This window comes from Scyliorhinus canicula, chromosome 21 (genome assembly GCF_902713615.1).
Source record: "Scyliorhinus canicula chromosome 21, sScyCan1.1, whole genome shotgun sequence".
Lineage (NCBI taxonomy): Eukaryota > Metazoa > Chordata > Chondrichthyes > Carcharhiniformes > Scyliorhinidae > Scyliorhinus > Scyliorhinus canicula.
In genome coordinates, this window is record NC_052166.1 from 21306149 (window position 1) to 21330731 (window position 24583).

Here is a 24583-nt window from a genome sequence, read left to right on the forward strand (position 1 = left end):
TTCGCACTTGGCTCCGGGTATCAGAGCTGCCAGGCGGTGACGCGGGGGCGGTGGGAGGGGAGGAGATGGCTGGGGGGGAGGGGGGGGGGTGTAGAGGGGGTGGGGGCAGCCTCCTCTCCTTATAAAAACAAGCCTGAGCTCCCGGCACTGAATGAACAGCGACCCGCGGTGTTGACACCGGCTAGAAAGACAAGAACACCAGCGAGAAGCAGCACTTTCCTGGTCTGGAAGGAGTGGGGCAGTCAAGTGGCTTCATCTCGCTTGGTGCGCACGGTAGACCCAGGACCACAGCGCGGGGCACCGGGGTGGGGGAGACGAGTCTGTTCCCCTTTTCCAACTGATTTCTCCCTCCGGGGACAAAGTGGATCTCCCGCCGCTGAAACTTCACCTGAAACTCACCCTGAAATTAACACCTTTTGCACGAAGGAGATTTAGTTTATTTTAAAGGGGTTTTTTAAAAAAATTGTTTTGATAGTAATTAGAAAGCAGGAAAGGCATTTTGTTTTTTGTTTTGACCATTTGTTTTGGCAAAGGAGATGGAAGAAGCTCTTGTGTATCTGATCATCCTGCTGGGGACTGCGTCTGGGGTATGTGTCACTTCAATGTTTCAAATTAATCGCTACAAATTAGACAAAGTCTGTGTGTCTAAATGATATGTGTATCTAAATATATAAATGTACATCGTGTCCATTCTGTTTTAAATGCTCCTGATCATTTAAGTTTCCTGACCCACTGTGTGTGGATTAAGTGGCAGACAGATAAACTCCTGAATTCATCCAATCTGCCATCTGATTTTAAACCTTCTTTGCGATATTTCCTGCAATCTGCTCTCAGGTTCCCTCACAAACCCTGGTAAATGTATCATTTTAAAGTTTTGGATTATTGCAAAGTGAAGAATTTGGTCAAAGGAAACCTCACAATTACCTATTTAACCTGGTTGGGGGGCGGGGGGGTTACTGGCGAGGTTCGTCTTTATCCAGGTTTGTGTCCAAGTGGTTTACTTTACTCCTTGCCTTTGTGGCAGTGGTTTGTGTGGGTTCAAATCTCACTCCAGCGAGATGGTCTGGGCCGAGCCTCCAGCACACTCCCCGAACTGAGGAGGTGCTGTCTTTGGGATGGGACCGTGGAGCAATCTGCGCTCTCAGGCGGGTACGGAAGATCCCATGATGCTTTTCCGAAGAAAAGTTCCCGCAAGGGCCCTGGCCAATACTTAGCCCGCAACCAATTCGGTAACTATTTCATCGCTCTCTGTGTGACGTGACTGCACTTTAAATTACCATTGGCTGTTCAGTACCTTGGGAGGTCCTGGGGTTGTGAAAGGCTATATCTTAATGCAAGCTTTGTTTTTATCAAGAATGTGTAAAAAAAAAATCATGGGGCGAAATTCTCTGGCCTCCCAAGTGCCCTGTTTCTCTGTCAATGGGATTTCCCACTGAATCCACCCCACGGGTAAACCCGCGGTGGGGCGTGCCATCGGGGGGACCGGAAAATTCCCCCAGCGAGATCAGCCGGTAGGATCTCGCCCAGGATTTTTATCAATGGGACATTGACACCTTTGCACTTTCTGTCCCACGTTTCACTGGGAATCATCCCATCTTCTTGTGATTGTGACAAAGAGCTGCAAATCAATGGCATTTTGATGAAAGTTTCCTAACCCCCCACCCCCCCTCCCCACACCCCCAACCCATAGCCTGTTGCTCCTGGTGCCCTGACCAGGGTAGCTCTGTTTCCCCATTTTTATAAGGCGAACAACCTTGGTGGCTTTGACCCAAGTTGCTGAGTTACAGAGCTGGGAGCTCTCTGAGTGTGAGGCAGGTGGGGGAACGTTTCTCAGGAACCGACTCCCTGCCTTGGTGCTACAGCCTCTGGATGTTTAAAAGCTAATATTTGCATTTCTATAGCACCTTTGACAACCTCAGGGGACCCCATGATGCTTTACAGCCTGTTTATTGAAGTGCCGTCACTGCTCGTAACGTGGGAAACACAAGCTCTCACAAACTGCAATGTGATCATGGCCAAATAACCTGCATTGCTGATATCGGTTGAAGGATAAATATTGGCCAGGTCACCAAAGAGCTCTCCCTCAGTTAGTGCCTGGATTTTGTAGTCAGGTTCCTGGAACCCAGAGTACATCCAGACTGCTGCTCTCTGAGGCACAGCGTGCATTCCAAAAAGGTTGTTTAAAGCCAGGTTCGAAAAAGGGACCTTTAAATAAGCCACGTGAAACTGGAAAACAGCCAGCATGAGATTTCCCCTCCCTCCTGCCTTCTCCCCTCCCTCCCTCCAGTTTTGCCAATGGGAATTTCTGTCACCTACCCCCTCCATTTGGTGACATCTCCTGCCAAATAGGATCGCAACGATCTGAAAAGCCTTGGGGCGAGCCTTTAGCTCGGGATTCCCCCTCCGAGACAGGAGGTATGGAGCTCGAGCCCAGTTCCAGACACTCCTGGTGAGTAGAGATCAGTTGACTAGCTCTTGAGTTCCGGATTGGCATCCAGAGGGATTCATGTGTCTGGGTGGGTGTGGGTAGCCCCTCCCCCCTTCCCCCCATCCTTTCCCAATTTGTGATGTGGAGATGCCGCCGTTGGACTGGGGTGAGCACAGTAAGAAGTCTTACAACACCAGGTTAAAGTCCAACAGGTTTGTTTCAGACACTAGCTTTTGGAGCACTGCTCCTTCATTCACCTGAGGAAGGAGCTGCGCTCCGAAAGCTCGTGTTTGAAACAAACCTGTTGGACTTTAACCTGGTGTTGTAAATTCTTACCGTTCCCCAACTTGTGGCCACCCTCTGGGCTGTGAGAGACGAGGAAGTCCTCCTATTGTACAGGGCTAACCACTCAACTTTAACAGCCAACAACTTGCTATATAAGCAGGTAGAAAAACACCCTGAGGTGCTTCACTCGATTGTTAACAAACAACATTTGACAGCGCGCCACATAAACTGATATTGGGACAGCTGAGCAAATAAATGTGGCCAAAGCTTTAGGTTTTAAGCAGCGCCTTAAAGGAAAAAGGAGGTAGAGTTCAGAGAAGGAAACCAGAGTTTTGGACCCTGGCAGCCCAAGCCAATGTCGGAGCATCACAGCTAGGAACAGAAGTAGGCCATTCAGCACCTCGAGCCTGCCCCACCACTCAATGAGATCGTGGCTGATCTGTGGCCTAACTCTATATACCTGCCTTTGGCCCATATCCCTTATTGGGCGGCACAGCATCACAGTGGTTAGCTTCACAGCACTAGTGTCCCATGTTCGATTCCTGCTTGGGTCACTGTATGGGTTTCCTCCTGGTGCTCCGGTTCCCTCCCACATGTTCCGAGAGGCGTGCTTGTTAGATAATTTGGACATTCTGAATACTCCCTCTGTGTACCCAAACAGGTGCTGGAGTGTGGCGACTAGAGGTTTTTCACGGTAACTTCATTGCAGTGTTAATAATGTAAGCCTACTTGTGACAATAATAAAGATTATTATTAATACCTTTGCTTAACAAAAAAATCAAGCTATCTATCAGCCATAGTACAGCAGGGGGTTGGGGTGGGTGGGTGGGGGGGGGGGGGGGGGGGGGGGGGGGGCGCTAGGAATAGTGTAGAATCCCTCAGCTATATGCCTGACAAGGAATCTATTTTGTAAATGTCAAGAATATTGAAATTGATTTGAGACACTTCAATGAAACATGCTGTACGGCAACATATTAAATTGTATTGCACTTGCTGCAATCTTCAATTTGAAACAGTTTGCCCTCAGACTGTAAGCCTGACATGGAGTGTATATTGCGAAGATCAAGAGTATTACAGTTGTGTCGAGGCATCTCGAGAGTGGAACATGCTGTGTGGAGACGGATTGAATTTTCTGACATTTTCAGCTCGGGATGTTTTGTAATGTACTTCCAGAAATGTTATAAATAAACAGTTATTTTTTTTCTATAAATTTAGAGTACCCAATTAATTTTTGCCAATTAAAGGGCAATTTAGCGTGGCCAATCCACCTATCCTGCACATCTTTGGGTTGTAGGGGTGAAACCCACGCAAACACGGGGAGAATGTGCAAACTCCACACGGACAGTGACCCACAGTCGGGGTCGAACCTGGGACCTCAGCTGCCCCTTAAATAAACAGTTCTGAGGGAATGAGCAGCGTGTCATCAGCCTGCAAACCCCTCCATTACTTCACACTCTTCTTCAAGGGGAGTGAGTGCAGTGTGAGGGAAAATAAGCGATGCCTCGTCAGACCCGAGGCCACTGTGCTCTAGGTCTAAATTCCTGGCATACTGGGAGGCCCCTGTCATTGACCTGCACACCAAGCTGGCTGACATGAATGGCACAATTTAGAAGCCTGACCGTGGGCCTCACGCTGCTCCTTAATAACCACAAACTGAATGACAAAGGCTGCCTTTGGGAAAACTTCACACCCAGGGTTGGCGAGGAGCAGAGTGGACAGAGGTAACTCTCCAAGGGGCCACATCTTGAAGCCAGACTTGGGAACAACACCAGGAAACTAAATCCATTAACCCCTTTATTCCTTGGATGGAATTGCTAGTCCCCTCAAAAAAAAAGGGCATTGAGTGCGCCCAGAGTGTTAAGTGAATGTGTAATTTACCTCGGATTTGTTTCTTGTGTTTCGGCAACATCCTAGAGTTATTCGCCTGCAGCATCTATGAGAACTGCAGCGGGTAACTGAGGGTTAACGGTCTCTGCTTTGATGCTGCTGCCCTCAAACTGCACTGTGCTCGGGCTCTGTAAATGTACAGGGTAAAGGTGTGCAGCACTCGAACAGTTAAATATGCCAGTTCTACAGCGAAGGCTGTGGTGACCCAGTTAAGTATCGTTACCCTCTCAAAACATCCCTGATTCTGCAGTCTCAGACTGACTGCCATGTGATTAAGAACACAAAACATCCTGTCTTCTCCGAAGATGCCAATCCAGGTTACAAACAGGAATCACACCTGGATCAGGAATTGTGTAAAGGAAAGGGGGCGGGGGGGGGGGGGGGGAGGGTTAATACCTGAACTCGGGGAGGAAGCAGAAGTATTTATTTCATAGAATTTACAGTGCAGAAGGAGGCCATTCGGCCCATCGAGTCTGCACTGGCTCTTAGAAAGAGCACCCTACCCAAGCCCACACCTCCACCCTATCCCCATAACCCAGTAACCCCACCCAACACTAAGGGCAATTTTGGACACTAAGGACAATTTAGCATGACCAATCCACCCAACCTGCACATCTTTGGACTGTGGGCGGAAACCGGAGCACCCGGAGGAAACGCACACACGGGGAGAAAGTGCAGACTCCGCACAGACAATGACCCAAGCCGGGAATCGAACCTGGGACCCTGGAGCTGTGAAGCAACTGTGCTAACCACTATGCTACCGTGCTGCCCCTATGGTTCCATAGCCGTTCTTTCACAAGCTCAGGACATCCCACAGCCAGCACTTTCGAAGTGTAGTGATTGTTGTGTGGAACACAAGCTCCCGCAGGCAGCAATGAGGTAAAGATGAGATAAACGGTGTTTAGTGCTGAGGCGGTTGGGATAAACATCCTCCTAACAGGATAGATGGGACTTTTGTTTTACATCTAGCCCAAAAACCAACACCTCCAACATTGCAGCACTCCTTCAGTACTGCAGCAGAGTGTCAGCCTCCGATGTGGGCCGAGGTCTCTGGAGTGACTCTAAGATGAGGGAGCTACCCATTGACCTATAATGGACACCCAAGAGCACCTTTGTTTTTTTTTAAAATCAGTTCTTCCTGGCTGCTAAATGGAAGGAGTCGAAGGATGTTTCAGTGGTCTGATTTCACAGGCTCTGGTTTCCCATGGCTTGGAGATAGATTCAGGAGAGACATTGCCTTCAGCCTCTCTCCTGGGATCAGGTCTTTGGCCGGATAAAGGGAGTTGGACGGCACACATTAGTTCCCAGTGGGCACTGCAAGGGGCATAATGTAGGAAATCTTACCCTCTATCAGAGCGAGGAGGAGACATTCAACCTGATACCCCAGGTCAGAGATGAAAGGTCAGTGTGTCAGCTGACTACATCAAGCTCTCCCTTGGCAATTAACCCTTGTCTATCCATTCCCTGGTCTGCTTGCATGATTCCAGGGTGGGTTAAGTTTTTTTTTTAAAGTACAGATTAAATTAAAATTTAACAAGTAGGATTAGAGTTAAAAGGAAATTGGCAAGCGAGAGTGATGTGGGTTGGAGGTGACAATGCAAGCAAAATGAAAGTGTTTATTTATTTCTGTGGATAGCAAGTAACCTCAGTGATGAACCCATGATGTTTTTTTAGTAATATAACATTGGTATTTATTTCAGTGTCATACTCTGTGAGTTGAAGCTCAAAAATGCAGCGCTAGTTATTTGCCTGGACCTGTCAGGGTTAAAAGCCCGGAGGCCACTTCACAACAGACGATTGTTGCTAAAGTCTAATTGCAAATTGTAGTAATGAAGTGCCCTGGATATCACTGAGTTTGGCACAAGTGCAGGATCTATCCCTGTGCTGAGTCATGCCTCTGAATGGACAGCCCCATACAAACACGCCAGCACCAATCGGGGGTTGAAGGGCTGGCTGATCTGACGAGCCAGTGTCTCACTGTTTCCCGGTGCTGGAGAAAACTCTACAAAGTAACCATGGGAAAGCAGACAGGACCTCAGTTTAATGTCTCGTTAAAAAGAACACACAAACACGGCATGAGAACAAAACACCGAGGCTGTGGAGGAACAGAAATACAAACTCTGTATGTAACAAGGCATCGTCACACTGAACCCTTGAAATGAAATGAAAATCGCTTATTGTCACAAATAGGCTTCAATGAAGTTGCTGTGAAAAGCCCCTAGTCGCCACATTCCGGCGCCTGTTCGGGGTGGCTGGTACGGGAATCGAACCGTGCTGCTGGCCTGCCTTGGTCTGCTTTAAAAGCCAGCGATTTAGCCCAGTGTGCTAAACCAGCCCCTGAGGGCGCTTGTTGACATGTTCCCACATATCTTTTCAATCATAGCTCCGTGTAAGATACTCCCCGAGCATCTGGCTGAACATGACCCCTTATCTCCTGTAACTCTGTTATTCTATATATAAATCCCCTAAACTCTTCAATTAGATTCCAACCTGTATCTCACTCATGGGTCTCTGTTATTCTACATATAAACCCCCTAAACTCTTGACTAAGATTCCAACATGTAAAATACTCCTATGTCGCTGTTATTCTATATATCATAGAATCCCTCCATTCGGCCCATCAGGTCTGCACCAACCCTCTGAAAGAGCATCCTACTTAGGCTCACATCCCGCCCTATTCCCATATTCCCACCTAACCTTTTGGTCCCTAAGGGGCAATTTAGCATGGCCAATCCACCTAACCTGCACAACTTTGGACTGTTGGAGGAAACCAGAGCACCCGGAGGAAACCCAGACACGGGGAGAAAGTGCAAACTCCACACAGACAGTAACCCGAGGCCGGAATTGAACCCGGCACCCAGGCGCTGTGAGGCAGCAGTGCTAACCACTGTGCCACCATGCCACTCATAGAAAAATATAAACTCCCTAAACTCTTCAATTAGATTCCAACCTGGAACTCTGTCTGGGGTATCGGTTATTCTGTACATAAACCAGAAACCCTCAATTAGTTTCCAACTGGTAAGATGAAATGAATGAATCAAAGATGTGCAGTTTGCAGTGAGTCCATAGTGGGATTTTCAGGAATGTGTTTAATATCGAGGCTTGGTTTTCCCACAAGTCTGATCTGGTCATACTCTGCCGCTGATCTGTGTCCACTAACCTTCCAATATAATTGGCCATAAACAGCAGGACAGGAGCTGAGTGCCCACAGAGAGCTGATTGATGTTTGTCTTTCCCAACCCAGGTGGAGATTGGCTGTGGATCAGAGTGCCACTGCCCTGATGCCCCTCCGAGTTGTGCCCCGGGCAATAGCTTGATAATGGATGGCTGCAACTGCTGTAAGGTCTGTGCCCGGCAATTCAACCAGGATTGTAGCACCATGGAGCCTTGTGACCACATCAAGGGACTCAAGTGCAGCTTCGGCTCCAGTGACACCGCCACACGGGGCATCTGCCGAGGTAAGTCAATCATTCAACAGTATAAAAAGAGTAGGGAAGCTGAGGGGGGGAAAGCCGTCTTGTTTCTCAAGGTAGATAGTGTCCTCAATCTGATTTCCCAAGCAACTGATTGTCAGTAACCTGTGGTTATTAGTAACCTATAGTAATCCCAGTAGTTGTAAGTAACCTCTGTGGTTATTAGTGATCAGTCGTAACCCTTGTCATAATTAGTAAGGTAGTGTAACCCCATGGTAATTTTTATATTTATTAGTAACCTGTAATAACTCTTGTGGTTATTAATAACCGACAATTACCGAACTGGGTTAATGGGTGGCATGGTAGCCCAGTGGTTAGCACTATTACTTCACAGCGCCAGGGTCCCGGGTTTGATTCATGGCTTGGGTCACTGCCTGTGCAGAGCCTGCACGTTCTCCCTGTGTCTGCGTGGGTTTCATCCGGGTCCTCCCACAAGTCCCGAAAGACGTGCTGTTAGGTCATTTGGACATCTTGAATTCTCCCTCAGTGTACCCGAACAGGCGCCGGTGTGTGGCGACTAGGAGATTTTCACAGTAACTTAATTGCAGTGTTAATGTAAACCTACTTGTGACACTAATAAAGATTATCATTAGTAGTAGTAAAGCTCATGGTTATCAGTAATCAGTAGTAATTCCCGTGGTCTTTGATCATCTGTATTAACGCTCGTGCTTATTAGTAATGTGGAATAACCTTCGTGGTTATTTTCAATCAATAGAAACCTTCCCAATTATTAGTCATCAGAAGTAACTGTCCTGGTCATTAGTACTCAGTCATAGCCTTTGTGGTTATGTGTAACTGTCAGTAACTATCCAAACCCTAGTTCACTTCCTGGTATACATTTACACAGCAGTACAGACAGATGGTGCTGAACCTGTGGAGCAGGATGTCACCTTACCTCTGTAACATACTGCACAGACATACCATTTAGCCCAACATAACTGCGCTCATTCTTCACTAATGTAATCCAAAATTAATCCCACTGCTCTGTAATCTTTGCATAATCTAGTTCCATCCAGTAGCCAAGATGCTCCAGTACAGCTACAACACTTATGTAACAATGCACGGCAAATCCAGCCCGGCCAATTATTGCCCTATCAGTCTACTCTCAATAATCAGTAATGTGATCGAAGGGTTATCAAATGGTACTTACTTATCAATAACCTTCTCACTGATGCTCAGTTTGGGTTCTTGCCAGGGTCACTCAGCTGCTGACCTCATTCCGGCCTGGTTCAAACATGGACAAGGGCAGCATGGTGGCTCAGTAGTTAGCACTGCTGCCTCACAGTGCGGAGGTCCCAGGTTCGATCCCGGCTCTGGTTCACTGTCCGTGTGGACTTTGCACGTTCTTCCCATGCTTGCGTGGATTTCGCCCCCACAACCCAAAGATGTGCAGGCTAGGTGGATTGGTCACACTAAATTACCCCTTAATTGGAAAAAATGAATTGGGTACTCTAAATTTAAAAAACAAAAACATGGACAAAAGAGCTGAATGCCAGAGGTGAGATGAGAATGACGGCCCTTGACATCAAGGCAGCATTTGGCCGCGTATGGCATCAAGGAGCCCGAGCTAAACTGGAGTCAATGGGAATCTGGGGGAAAATTCTCCACTGGTTGGAGTCATATCTGGCACAAAGGAAGATGGTTGTGGTGGTTGGAGTTCAGTCATCTCAGTCCCTGAACATCACTGCAAGAATTCCTTAAGGTAGTGTCCTAATTCCAACCATTGATGACCTTCTTTCCAACAGGGTCAGATGTGGGGATGTTCGCTGATGATTGCACAATGTTCAGCACCATTTGAGTCTCCTCAGACTCTGAGGCAGCCCATGTCCAAATGCAGCAAGATCTGGACAATATCCAGGCACGGACTGACAAGTGGCAAGTGACATTCATGCCACACAAATACCAGACAATGATCATCTCCAATAAGAGAGAATCAAACCATCGCCCTTGACATGCAGTGGCATTACCATCACTGAATCCCCCACTATCAACATCCTGGTGTGGGGTTACCATTATCCAAAAACTGAACTGGGCTAGTCATATAAATACTGTGGCTAGCAACTCACCTCCTGACTGCCCAAAGCCTGTCCACAAGGCACAAGTCAGGGGTGTGATGGAATATTCTCCACTTGCCTGGATGAGCGCAGCTCCAACAACGCTCAAGAAGCTCAACACCATCCAGGACAAAGCAGCCCATTTGATTGCCGTCCCTTCCACAAACATTCACTCCCTCCATCGCTGGCATGCAGTAGCAGCCGTGTGTACCATCTACAAGATGCACTGCCGGAACTCACCAAGGCTCCTTAGGCAGCATCTTCCAAACCCATGAACACTGCCATCCAGAAGGACAAGGGTAGCAGATACCTGGAAACACCACCACCTGGACATGCCCTTCCAAGTCACTCATCAGCCCGACTTGGAAATATATCGGTCGTTCCTTCACTGTTGCTGGGTCAAAATCCTGGAAATCCCTCCGTAATAGCACCATGGGTGCACCTGCACCACATGGACTGCAACAGCGCAAGAAGGCAGCTCACCACCATCTTCTCAAGGGCAATTAGAGATGGGCAATAAATGCTGGCCCGGCCAACGAAGCCCACGTCCTGTAAAAATGAATTTTTAAAAAATACTCCCATGTTTGCCCACACCTAGCACTGTGCAACATCCTAAAGGGATGTCGAGACGAAGAGGAGAAATAAACAAGGAATTGGAATCCTAGAATTACACAGCACAGAGGAAGAGAATTCAGTCCAACATGACCGTTGCAGTTCTTTGAAGAAGCTTTCAATAAGTCCTATAGCCCTGCTCTTTCCCCAAAGCCCTACTCCCCCCCCCCCCCCCCCCCCCCCCACAAGTATGGTTCCAATTCCTCTTTGAAGTTTACTGTTGAATCTGTGTATGTCAGGCACTGTTTTCTAGACCATGATAAATCATTGGCAGCAGATTTTTTAAGTTGAGGGGTTTCTTGCTGAATATTCCACATGGCTATTTTTTTTTTTGATACTGTAGCTAAATCTGAAGGAAGGCCCTGTGAGTTTGGTGGGAATATGTACCAGAACGGAGAGAACTTTCAGCCTAACTGCAAACACCAGTGTACCTGTATCGACGGAGTGGTGGGCTGTATGCCCCTGTGTCCCCAGGAATACTCCCTGCCAACCATGGACTGTCCCAAGCCTCGGCTAGTCAAGATTCCAGGCCAGTGCTGCGAAGAATGGGCCTGCGACACCAACCACATTGCTGAAGACTCTGGCGATAGCACCGAGGACACAGATGACTCGATGAGTTACGAAGAGATTGAAGACCAGCCAGATTCCGAACCTCTGTCGAGCAATGAATTGACAGAGCTGGTCAGAGGCGGCCTCAAGATAGAACCAGGTAGGACAGTAGTTAACTCCTGTGTGTTTCCCCCTTTAACAGAGGAATTTTCAGCTCCCGGATTGTAACACTTATTGGCCAGTGTGGGACTGTGCCATTTGCACCGGGAAATACCCAGGTTCAAGCTCTGGGCCTGTGTGGTACTGGCTAGTCTCGGCTGGGAAGAAGTGTAGGGTCTAAATGCCCTGGGCTAGGGGAGGGAAACAATCAAGGAGCATTCCCTCTGACGATTATGATAAGAACATTGGAAATAGGAGCCATTCGGCCCATTGAATAGAATGGCTAATCTGATTGAGGCTTTACCTCTGCTCTCCTGCCTGCTCCTTGACTCCTTTGTAAAACAAAAACCAGTCAATGACACAGCCTCCACTGCTCCATAGGATGGAGAGTTTCGAAGATTAACTGAGAGAAGAAATTCCTCCTCATCTACATCTTAAAATGGTAAATGCCTTATTTTTAAACTATGCCTCCTAATTCAAGATTCCCCATGAGGGAAAATATCTTATCAAGTAGCCACCCTGTCAAACACCTTCAGAATGTTTCAATATGATCACCTCTCTTTCTTCTAAATGCCAATGAATATAGAAACAAAGAATCCCTACAGTGCAGAAGGAGGCCATTCGGCCCATCGAGTCAGCACCGACCCTCTGAAAGCGCACCCTATTCATATTTATCCGCCCGCTACTACCCAGATGGGCATGTTCTTGATGACGACTTGTTTCTGTCCACAGCCTGGAAAGCGCAGTCCCATGGCCGTAGTTCCAGGTCAAAGTGTCTGGTTCAGACCACTAACTGGTCCCAGTGCTCCAAGACCTGTGGCATTGGCATCTCCACCAGAGTGACCAGCGACAACCCCCAGTGCAAACTGATGAAAGAGACTCGCCTCTGCCAGCTCCGTCCCTGCAATGTGACGCTCAACACCAACCTCAAGGTAAGGTTTGCTCCTGGCTATGTGTTGCCTGAATATTTGGCCGCTATTTGACTGCCAACTCCCCTAAGCTGGGCTACAACAGAAAGTCTTATAGTTGTATAGCACCTTCCACAATGTCACAGCCAATAAAGTATTTTCAGGCTGTGATCACTGCTTTAATATCAGGGGGTCTGGACAGAGTAGTTAGGGAGAAATTGTTTTCATTGAGGGAGAAGATCAAGAACCCGAGGAGATGGATTTCAGGTAAGTGCCAAAAGAAGCAATGGAAACATGACGAAGAACTTTCTCACGCTGCGAGTAGTTAGGATCTGGGAGATACTGCCTGAGAGTAGAATGGAACATAGAATTCCTGCACTGCAGAAGGAGGTCATTCAGCCCATCAATTATACACCGAACCTCTGAACGAGAACAGTACCAAGGCCCACTCCCCCGCCCTCTGCCCACAACCCCACCTAACCTGCCCACTAAGGGGCAATTTAGCATGGCCAGTCCACCTAACCTGCCCACTAAGGGGCAATTTAGCATGGCCAGTCCACCTAACCTGCCCACTAAGGGGCAATTTAGCATGGCCAGTCCACCTAACCTGCCCACTAAGGGGCAATTTAGCGTGGCCAGTCCACCTAACCTGCCCACTAAGGGGCAATTTAGCATGGCCAGTCCACCTAACCTGCACAGCTTTGGACTGTCGGACGAAATCCATGCAGACACGGGGAGAGCGTGCAAATTCCATACAGTCGCCCAAAGCCAGAATTGAACCCGAGTCCCTAGCGCTGTAAGGCAGCAGTGCTAACCACTGTGCCGCCGGCAGAATGTGATGGAGGCAGGTCCAATCATGGGAATTCAAAAGAGAATTAAGTTATTATCTGAAAAGGAAGAATGTGAATGGCTACAGGGAAGTGGTGGTGGTGGGGGGAGGGGGGACCATGAGGTGAATTGCTCCGCTAGAGGGCCAGCACAGATATGACAGGCTGAATGGCCTCCTCCTGTGCTGTAACCATTCTATGTAAAACAGCAGCCTATTTGTGGACAGTAAGATCCCACCAACAGCAATGTGATAAATAATCAGTTTGTAACATTGACTGAAAGATAAATATTGGACAGAACAACTGGGATAGTTCGTCTGCTGTTCTTCCAAATAACATCCTGGGACCTTTGGCATCCAAACGAGAGAACAGCTACTCCGTCAGTTTAACATCTTATTTAAAGGGCACCACTTCACTCCCTCAGCACTGCACCAGAATGTCGGCCGAGAATTTGTGCACATATCTTGGAGTGAGACTTAGACATGGAAACATAGTAAATAGAAGCAGGAGGAGGCAATTTGGCCCTTCGGGCCTGCTCTGCCATTCATTATTATCATGGCTGATCATCAAGTTCAATACCTTGATCCTGCTTTACTCCCATATCCCTTGATCCCTTTCGCCCCCAAGAGCTAGATCTAATTCCTTCCTGAAATTACACAATGTTTTGGCCTCAACTACTTTCTGTGGTAGTGAATTCCTCAGATTCACCACTCTCTGGGTGAAGAAACTCCTCCTCACCTCAGTCCTAAAAGGTTTACCCCTTATCCTCAATCTATGACCCCTAATTCTGGACTCCCCACCATCGGGAACATTCTTTCTGAATCTACCCTGTCTGATCCTGTTAGAATTGTATAAGTTTCTATGAGACCCCCTCTCACTTTTCTAAACTCTAATCAATATAATTCTAACCGACTTCTCATATGAAAGCCATCCCAGGAACCTGCAGTCTTATAACTCAGGGTTATGGTGCAACCAACTGAGCCACAGGCGCAGGGTGTGCTGTTTTAGGCATGCGGATATTGCCTGATGCGACTATTTAATTCCAGCCCTGTGAAGGTTCATAATCCACGTCCTCTAAATACATGCAAGGTGAAGGGTTGGCCTTTGACGTGTGCTGACACGGTTAATTTAGTTTGCTTTGTAACTGGACGGGAAAGTTTCCAGCTATGCGCGATGGACAAGTGAGACTCCCTCCCCCGATCCTGGTCTGGCTCATTGATAAGATCAGGCCTCTGGAGGAGCGACGTGAGCACTGTGTGTTTGTGTGTTATTTGGTGTTGGGTTTATCCTGATGGGGTCCTATCACTTCTTCTCTTTCCTCATTGATAGAGAGGCAAAAAGTGCTTGAGAATGAAGAAGGCCAAGGAGCCCGTGCGATTCACCTACGCCGGATGCGCCAGTGTGCGGACGTACAGACCCCGCTGGTGCGGCTCCTGCACTGACGGACGCTGCTGTACCCCGTCGCAGACCCGCACCATCCACGTGCGCTTCCTCTGCGAGGACGGTGAGACATTCTCCAAGCGTATGATGTGGACCAACAAGTGCCGGTGCCACTACAACTGCCCGTACCAGAACGAGATCTCCTACCCCTACTACATGCTTCACAATGACATCCACAAGTTTTCCGAGTAAGCGACGACGGACTCGGGAGAAAAGAAAGACTTCTGCATTGTCACGACTGGCGGCCATTTGCTGTGCCCTCTAGTCCACTTTGCTGCCTATTCATGTCTACACTGGCAACCATACCAGTCCAGTTCACTGACCTATTTAACCAACCCTAAAGACTAGATTCATGACCATTCGCAGCATCGGCTCTCATGGCACATTTGAATTTTGGAGTTAAGTGCCTGCGATGGCTATATCTGTCATGCCTGTTGATGTTTATTTCCAGTGGTCCACGTACAGTACATCCCTCACAAGCTCTTGGAGCCTCCTCCGTTAGGGGGCCTGTTGACCCATTAAGCCAACACGTTGTTGCCTTAAAAACCAACTATCCATTAAACATGAAGGCGACATCCATTGGAAAGGGTCCAAGAAAAGTGAGATCTTCTCAGTTGATTCAAAGAACGGGATGTGCTGTTAGATTTGCACCTCTGAAAATTAAGTTTTTTTAAAAATGGGACAAAGAACGCGGACAAATTCTACCTAACCAGCAAGTGCTAATCTTTAAGCTTCGGTTGAATAGGTTGGTTTACGACTAGCATCTCTTCTAAACCAGTTTGCAAGCTTGGTTTAGACCTGGTCAAATTAACTGTAACAAAAAACTATTCATATTGATGTTTTTCCTTATCTAATTTAATCAGAGTTAATGTGGTGATATATATAGTTGGATTTTTAATGTTATTTTAGTTCATTGGACATAGTTCCTTTCCAAAGTTGAAAACGGGATTGGGACTTAGATATTTGAATGTAAAACAAATAGGGAGTTCGTGGGCTGGATTCTCCTGTCCCCCAGCCACGTGTTTCTTAGTGGCGCACCATTCACTGATGGCGGGGGTCTCGACTCCTGCCGCTCATCGGTGGGATTTCCCATTGACGCCACCACCATGCTGCTGGGGAAACTGGACCGGCCCTTATTTCTGAATTATGGCTAGTTTCTATTTCCCCTGTGGTACTGTCTAAACACCTCTCAAAAGTTACCCGAGAAGGTGATCATCTCCAAGGAGGCTTAAGATGTCCATCTGCAAGAGGGTCAATGATGGCCAACTTCAAGAAGACCAATAGCAATCTCTGAGGAGCCTTTAAGATGGGGAACACCTCAGGAAGCGTACCATGGCTGACCTAATGCAGCCTTACTTAAAGATTTATTTTTTAACTTTCCAATTTCTTCTGAAACTGTGTCCAGTGCCACCGACAACTTCTGGTGGATACTAAGACATTCTGCCAATGCACTTCTGATTGAGCTCGTGAATGTTGCATTAGATGGAGAATCAGGACCTGACCAGTTTTCCATTAGGATTCCACGTATTCTGCAATTAATGACTGGCAGAGATAAGTGTTAATGAAGAAGAGGGCAAAGTGCAAGGCAACCAGGCCCAATGCTCCAACACCTTGATCAATCTCTTTTTTTTTTTAAAAAGAGATTTCCATAAATGTTTGATTCTTTGGTCTTTTTTTCCTATTTTTATCTTCGTTCCCCCTGCCTCATGTTATCAAGCACTCACCAGGGAAGAAAGTCAGGCGCCAATCTACTGCTAGTCAAGTCCGTAATCAGAGCCCCAATTTTAACCTAACCCAGGGCGAGTTTGGGCCAGATGTCCATTTTATTCCCTGCCCGATTTTCCACTGAAATCATGGATTCAAACGCACTGATCGGCTGGGTTAAAATGGGGGCTCAGCTGTTGTGTGGGGTTCGGCCAAGCTGATTCAAAGCTTTTCCCGATCAGCCAACATTCCAGCACTTGGCATGTGAGGAATCTGCATTAACATGTGGTACACTAACACACTGCATACTCCAATAGACTGCCCATAACTTTGACCTTCATATTGTCAGCAGCTTCTATCACTTTAGGACAGTTTGAGTTGACAGTAGGGTCCCATGGTGATCACTTGTCCATCAACTTTGTGGCTCTCTGTAATTTTGAGACTTTCAATTTTGTTACGTCCCTCAGTCTTCCCCCATTGCCAATCTGTGACATGAGGGCTGCTAAAACATTGTGGGCCGGGATTCTCCGATGCGACCTTCCCACTACCACTGCTGGCGAGGACGGAGAATCTGGCGCTCAGCCCAGTCGCCCATTTACTGCAGCGGGAACGGACAATCCCACTGCCATGAAAGGACGGAGACTCCCGCCCCTTGATAGGGTAGATCCACAGGAACTATGCCCTCTGCTGCTGGATTCAAGAACAAGGGGACACGATCTTAATAATCGTGCGAGGCCATGCAGGAATGAAGGCAGGAAGCACTCTTTTCACACAAAGGGCATTAGAATTATGGAAGCTTCTGCCTCCAAATGGCGGCGAATGTTGCATCAATTGGAGCTTTCAAGACTAGATTCACAGATTTCCGGTTCGTCAAGGATGTCAAAGTTTATAGGGCAAAACAGGAAAATGGAGTTGTACGAATCAGCCAACATCTAATCAAATGGTAGAATAGGTTTGAAGGGCTGAATGGCCTCCTCCTGATCATAAAGCCATGGTATAATTTGTGGGGAATGGAAAAGTCAGAATCCTTGCGGAAAGTGTTTGGCAAATCTTTACCTCACATTGGCAATTCCGACATTTCCAAAGAACGCACAGGTGTATTTTGCTCAAGATCATGCCTCACATTAATAACAAAAGGGCAAAACCTTTCCCAAATGTTTTGTTCGTGAAGTCAGTGTTCCATGGCAATGAAAACAAAGTAGGTCTAGCAGTCGAATTTTGGGGGGGGTGCTTAATCACTCCAGCCCAATTCTTGGAACTTCCTAAACACAGGCCTTGTTCAGAAGATGAGACCAGAGATTCTCCGTGGCGACTCCGCTCCGCTACCGCTGCTGGTAAGGATGGAGAAATTGTCTCTCAGCCAAATTCCCCCACTCACCGCAGTGTGATCGGAGAATCCCGTCCCAGATTGCCTTAACTTTGGGGCAATGAAATGCAGTAGGAAGAAACTATAAGCAGCCATTCGGAAAGCACAGACACACGCTGGTCCTGATGTTCTGAGGAGATAGTCATCAATAATGTGGGTGGGAGGGGGATTCACGGACCCCCAGCTGCGTGTATCTCAGCCGCGTTCCGGTCACTGGCGGCGGGATTCTATTTTCCTGCCACTTGTCAATGGGATATACCATTGAAACCACCCCACGCTGCTGTGAAACCTGCTGGCGGGGAGCGGGGAAAATTGAATTCCAACAACCGGAGAATTCCAGCCAATGTCCGACCATTTAATTCTAGAAACACATCTTCTCTAAGAGTTGGGGCAGTAGAGATTAGCTCTTGGATGTGAACTGTGCAACAAGGAGATGTGAATATTTTAGTATCGGGCAGCTAATGCCTGTGCACTGAGGTGGACCTTCCTACAGTAACTCTATTTAATTTGTATTCTTATTTTCTCCCCCCTTAAAACAAACTTCACTGAGGTGGAGTGATCCGAATTGAACATGCTTCGTTTCTGAAGCGCAATGAGACAACTGTAGAGGGTCTTGTGTAGTAAATATTCTGAGTGTATATTTATAGACCTTTTTTTTCTGTATGTGTTTAATATATTTCTTGGTGTCTGCCAGTATTACTGTTAATGTGGAGATGTGGCTGCATTTTTTAATCTGACTTTTGCGATCGGTTAGAATAGATTTGTGAGACTACCAACACTCGTGTGTTGCTCTGTAACAATGTTAAGAGACACGTAAAGGAGAGCAGCCTTTGCCAAGTAGAATTTAGCCCTGGTGTGCGTACGTTTGTCCGGGTAGTAAGATTTAGCGATAGAGATTGTTTAACTGAAGTGAAATGGTGTCCAAACTCGGGAGAAATCCTGTATGCTAATGGGCCGTGATTCACGCAGCATCCTTCCATCTCTAAGACCACCTCAAGCCACTGGGATAAAGTTCTCCTCAATCTGCCGGTTATAAGAATATTAGACATGGAGGAGCAGAGGGCAGATTCTGATGGCACCATCGAAAGCAGTTGTCTGAAATTTTCCATGAACGTATTGGTCTTGAGGAGCTGTTCTTGTGGGGGCCGTAGCCAGCACAATTCTCAGACCAGGGCCCATCCAGCCACTCTTGTTACTCCTTTTAAATAGTCCTTTTACACTATACCAGAGGGAAACTTGTCAACAATAACAAGTGGAATAAAGCCTTGTTCTATTATTGAAATAGCCAGAACATGCTCAAAGGGCTACATGGCCTCCTCCTGCTCCTTATGTTTCTATGCATGTAGACTCCCGAGAATGGGATAGGGAGTCAGTGGCAATGACTTAAACTCAAGGATCCCGTGTACCTACATTGGTCTCCTGTGACTTGGACTAAAATGGTAAATGTAAGAGTGGTGTTATCCATAGAATCCCTACAGTGTGGAAGGAGGCCATTTGACCCATCGGGTCTGCACTGACCATCTGAAAGAGCATCCTACCTAGGCCCACTCACCCACTCTATCCCTGTAATGCCATCTAACCTGCACATCTTTGGACTGTGGGAGGAAACTGGAGCAACTGGAGGTAACCCACTCAGACATGGGTAACTCCACACAGTCACCCAGGGTCGGATGCAACCCAGGTCCTTGGCGCTGTGAGGCAGCAGTGCTAACCGCTGTGCCACAGTGTTGTCACGTGGAGGTAGGGGTGCCTGAACACAGAGGGAACAGACTCCAGAGAAAGAACAGAGTATCCACATCCTTCATCTGCTTTTCAGCCAGCAAAGCAAAATCCAACTAACTGTTTCAGTGTGGCAGCAAGGGGTAACAAACTAGCCAGGAATCCAGAATACGGAAATCCCAGCCACTATTAACACTCCTGGTCGAAGCAGGAGGTGGAGGATAAAGGGGTTTCTGTCCCACTAGCAAAACAGAAAGACTAGAATCAGCAAGTGGACAGAAAAACACCTCCACCCCATCCCACCACTCCCCAATATACTTTGGGATTAAATGCAAAGTACCTGAGGAAGGATTGTCTGTAATGATATTAACAATTGTGAGAACCCACCTCACAGCCTAGGTTTGAATGCTAGACGTACAGAAGGGGTGAATAAGCTTGCTTCCTCCATTCCATCACTATTATTCTGCTGTTCACATAGTAACAATGAATGTTGCCACATTTTGACTCCCTGGGTTGCTTCTCTCTTGTTAATATCTGATTTCAATATATGTTTGCAGATGAATAGTGTATATAATGATGTTTTGCACATATTGTAATTAGAATTATGTCTTTATAGAAACATAAATACTTAATTTCTTAATAAATATTTTAAACATTTTATAATAAAAGATGTATCTTGTACTTTTTCTCAGTCTTCCTTTTTCTCATGGTGTGATTAGTTATTCTGATTACAATTTGTTTTAAACTTTGTATAGGGTACAGTCTCCTAATTCATACATTTTCATGTCAACATTTACCACTATAAATTGTATGTCAACATTTCCCAATCAATTTTGCCATGTCAACTGTCACTGTGTAATTTCAGACTCTGGCTGCTAGGGGGCTCTGAAAAACAAATTTCTGAAGCCTCAACTCCAACGTAAGACAGAGGAGCAGAATTAGGCCACTCAGCCCATTGTATCCGCTCCACCATTCAATGGTGGCTGATATTTTTCTCATCCCCATTCTCCTGCCTTCGCCCCATAACCCCAATCCCTTTATTAATCCTATCTATCTCTATCTTAAAGACAGTCAGTGATCTGGCCTCCACAGCCTTCTGTGGCAAAGAGATCCACAGATTCACCACCCTCTGGCTGAAGAAATTCCTCCTCATCTCTGTTTTAAAGGATCGTCCCTTTATTCTGAGATTGTGTCCTCTGCTTCTAGTTTGTTCTACAAGTGGAAACATCCTCTCCACGTCCAGTCTGCCAAGGCCACGCATATCCTGTAAGTTTCAATAAGATCCTCCCTCATCTTTCTAAACTCCAACGAGTACAGACGCAGAGTCCTCAACCGTTCCTCATACGACAAGCTCTTCATTCCAGGTATCTTTCTTGTGAACCTCCTCTGGACCCTTTCCAAGGTTAGCACATCCTTCCTTAGATATGGGACCCAAAACTGCTCACAATATTCCAAATGGGGTCTGACCAGAGCCTTATACAGCTTCAGAAGTACATCCCTGCTCTTGTATTCTAGCCCTCTTGACATGAATGCTAACATTGCATTTGCCTTCCTAACTGCCAACTGAATCTGCACATTAACCTTTAGAGAATCGTGAACAAGGACCCCCAAGTCCCTTTGCGCTTCTGATTTCCTAAGCACCTCCCCATTTAGAAAATAGTCTATACCTCCATTTCTCCTTCCAAAGTGCATAACCTCGCACTTTTACACATTGTATTCCATCTGCCGCTTCTTTGCCCACTCTCCTAGCCTGTTCAGGTCCTTCTGCAGCCTGCCTGCTTCCTCAATGCTACCTGGCCCTCTAAAGATCTTTGTATCATCTGCAAACTTAACAACAGGTGTAGCCACCGAAGTTGGCCACTTCCCGACCCAAAATGCCGATTTACAAAGCATGCAGGGAAAATTGGACACTTTAAGAAAGACAAGCAGGTTGCAGAATCTTCCCGTGTATTCTGCCTGCAAAGAAAGCAGACAGCACCGAAACCAGCAGTTTGCATATTAATGAAGCGATCCCCGGGAACAATGGATACAACGATTAGCTACAATTGGGACATTCTATAGCAGGTCAGACTTCCCGGCGCCAACGGGAGTCTGAAAGAAAGGAGACAAACAAGCCAGGAAGAACCGCCCCGCGATCGAGGGACAGCCTCAGTATTGGGGCGATTCATACCAATCGATTGGTATGAGATCCAATCGATTGACAGTAAGCCCGGGGTCCGCCCAAAAGGGCGCAAAGCCCCTGGGACCTATAAAAGACAGGTCCCAAGTTTAGCTCCCTCTCTTAGCCAGCCCTCCCAGCAGAACACCTTTGCAGCAGCTCTCTAAGAACTTGACCGTGAGAAGGAGAGGCCTGGCCAACAGCTACACCGACAAGTAAGTGTCAACCAGCGCACGCTACAAGAATAGACACTCCTGACCCCTTAGCCCATACCAACTGGGAAGCCTGCAGTCTCAGGATAGAACAAGAGGCCATTGTTCCCTGATCCAGTGGGTTCCCTTATCAAAGATAAGTATTGGCTCATAGTGGTGGAATAGTTTAGTCCGCTAGTATTAGTTGCATGAGTATCAATTTACTGTGTAAATAATAAATGTGTTTGATTGAACCTTACTAACTGGTGTATTGAGTCATTGATCTGAACTTGAACTTGAACCTCGTGGTGGTATCATAAGGATACCTGGCGACTCTAGAGCTAAGTAATAAAACAGAGCCAATTGAGTGTAAAGCGCACTCACCAGAACGAGCAACACAGTGCCTTCAGTTCCTTCTTCCAGCCCATTAATGTATATTGTGAAAAGTTGTGGTCCCAGCACCGATCCCTGAGGCACACCACTAATCACCGGCTGCCAGTCAGCCAATCCTCTATCCATGCCAGGTTCTTACCCTTAACACTTTTAACTTATTTAACAGTCTCCTATGTGGCACCTTGTCAAAGGCCTTCTGGAAATCTAAATAAATCATGTCCACTGTTTCTCCTTTGTCTTACTTCCATGTTACTTCCTCAAAGAACTCTAACAGATTTGTCAGACATTGACGAAGCCATGCTGACTCAGTCCTATTTTATCATGCACTTCCAAATACTCTGCGATTCCATCTTTAATAATGGACTCTAAAATCTTACCAATGACCGAAGTCAGGCTAACCGGCTAAAATTTTCTGTCTTCTGCCTCCTTCCCTTAAACAGCGGTGTTGCATTAGCCACTTTCCAGTCCTCTGGGATCCTTCCCGTCCCCAGTGATTCCTGAAAGATCACCACCAATGCCTCCACAATCTCCTCAGCTATCTCTTTTAGAACCCTGGGGTGTAGTTCCATCCGGTCCAGGTGATTTATCCACCCTTAGACCTTTCAGTTTCCCCAGAACCTTCTTAGTGATGGTCATTGCACTCACCTCTGCCCGCTGATTCTCCTGGAGCTCTGGCCTCCCACTGGTGCCTTCCACCATGAAGACTGATGCAAAGTAACTATTCAGTTCCTTTGCCTTTTCTTTGTTTCTTATTTTTACTTCTACAGCCACATTTTCCAGTGGTTCAATGTCTATTTTTGCCTCTCTCTTACCTTTTATATATTGAAAAAACTCTTCCTATCTTCCTTTATATTACTATTATCTTGCACTCACACTTCATCTTCTTCCCCTTTATTGCTTTTTTACTTGTCCTCTGCTCGCTTTTAAAGGCTCCCCACTAATCCTCGCCACTTTGTACGATTTTTCTTTTGCTTTTATGCTGTCCTTGACTTCCCTCATCAGCCATGGCTGCCTCGTCCTCCCCTTAGCATGTTTCCTCCTCCTTGGGATGAATTTCTGTTGTGCCTCCTGAATAACTCCTAAAATCTCCTGCCATTGCTGTTCCACTGTCTTCCCTGCTAGGCTCCTTTCCCAATCATCTCTGGATAGCCCCTCCCTCATGTCTTTGTAGTTACCCTTATTTAATTGTAATGCCGTTACATCTGATTGCAGCTTCTCCCTTTCAAACTACAGGATGAATTCTATCATATTGTGGTCACAGCTCCCGAAGGGTTCCTTCACCTTCAGTTCCCTAATTAAGTCTGCCTCATAACACATCACCAAATCCAGAATTGCCTGTTTCCCAGTAGGCTCTGTCACAAACTGCTCCAAAAAAATATCTCTTAGACATTACACAAACACCCATCGTAGAATGCCTACAGTGCAGAAGGAGGTCATTCGACCCATCGGGTCTGCACGGATCCATCCCGCCCTACACCCGTAATCTAACCTGCACATCCCTGGACAGCTTGCAGCCATTTAGCATGGCCGATCCACCTAACCTGCACATCTTTGGGCTGTGGGGGAAAACCAGAGCACCCGGAGGAAACCCATGCAGACACGGGGAGAAAGTGCAAACTCCACACGGACAGTGACCCAAGGCTGGAATTGAACCTGGATCCCTGACGCCGTGAGGCAGTAGTGCTAACCACGGTGCACTGTTTAGTGCATGGTTCACAGGGGCTGTTTAGCACACTGGGCTAAATCACTGGCTTTGAAAGCAGACCAAGGCAGGCCAGCAGCACGGTTCGATTCCCGTAACAGCCTCACCGAACAGGCGCCAGAATGTGGCGACTAGGGGGCTTTTCACAGTAACTTCATTGAAGCCTACTCGTGACAATAAGCGATTTTCATTCCATTTTTCTTTTCATTTCACCATTCTGCCACCATCTGTGCATGGTGGACAATTTACTTGTAAAAATCAGCATGAAGCCTGTGACCAGTCTACAAGATATCAGGGATTGGATTAACTGCATGTTCATTGTTGAATTTAGCTGATCAGATTGCTGTAGCCATGATTGTTTATGGTTGGATTCGGGATTGGCGTCTGATTCTGTAAAGAACAGGAATGCTGAGGATATTATAATATGGTGACAGTCTCATCTGCCAGTCCACAGGAAAAAGACCCAGTTGGATGGTGAAATGAACCAGCATTGCATGGGGAAGGCATGGAGATTTTCAGTGATGGCTGGTATTGACATTGCACAGTGTGACGTGCCACCATTGTGTTGGGCTTTACTCAATGTCAGTACTCAAGCCCGGGTTTCTTGGACAAAGGTACTGAACCCACCTCGAAGCTAGACTTCCCGGATTTATTCTGGGTGAAACAAATGAAAATTTAAAAAAATCTTTTTTAGAGTCCCCAATTATTTATTTTGTTCCAATTAAGGG

At 46.8% G+C, this 24583-nt stretch overlaps 1 protein-coding gene across 1 annotated transcript; it reads left to right on the top strand.

Moving 5' to 3' along the window:
- Nucleotides 1-109: 109 nt before the first annotated feature.
- On the top strand, nucleotides 110-16845 carry ccn1l1 (cellular communication network factor 1, like 1). The gene is made up of 5 exons (XM_038781970.1): nucleotides 110-587; nucleotides 7845-8058; nucleotides 11083-11448; nucleotides 12180-12379; nucleotides 14512-16845. Exons 1-5 carry the CDS (start codon nucleotides 537-539, stop codon nucleotides 14812-14814), a joined length of 1134 nt encoding a protein of 377 aa, XP_038637898.1. The 5' UTR covers nucleotides 110-536; the 3' UTR covers nucleotides 14815-16845.
- The last annotated feature ends 7738 nt before the right edge of the window (nucleotides 16846-24583 follow it).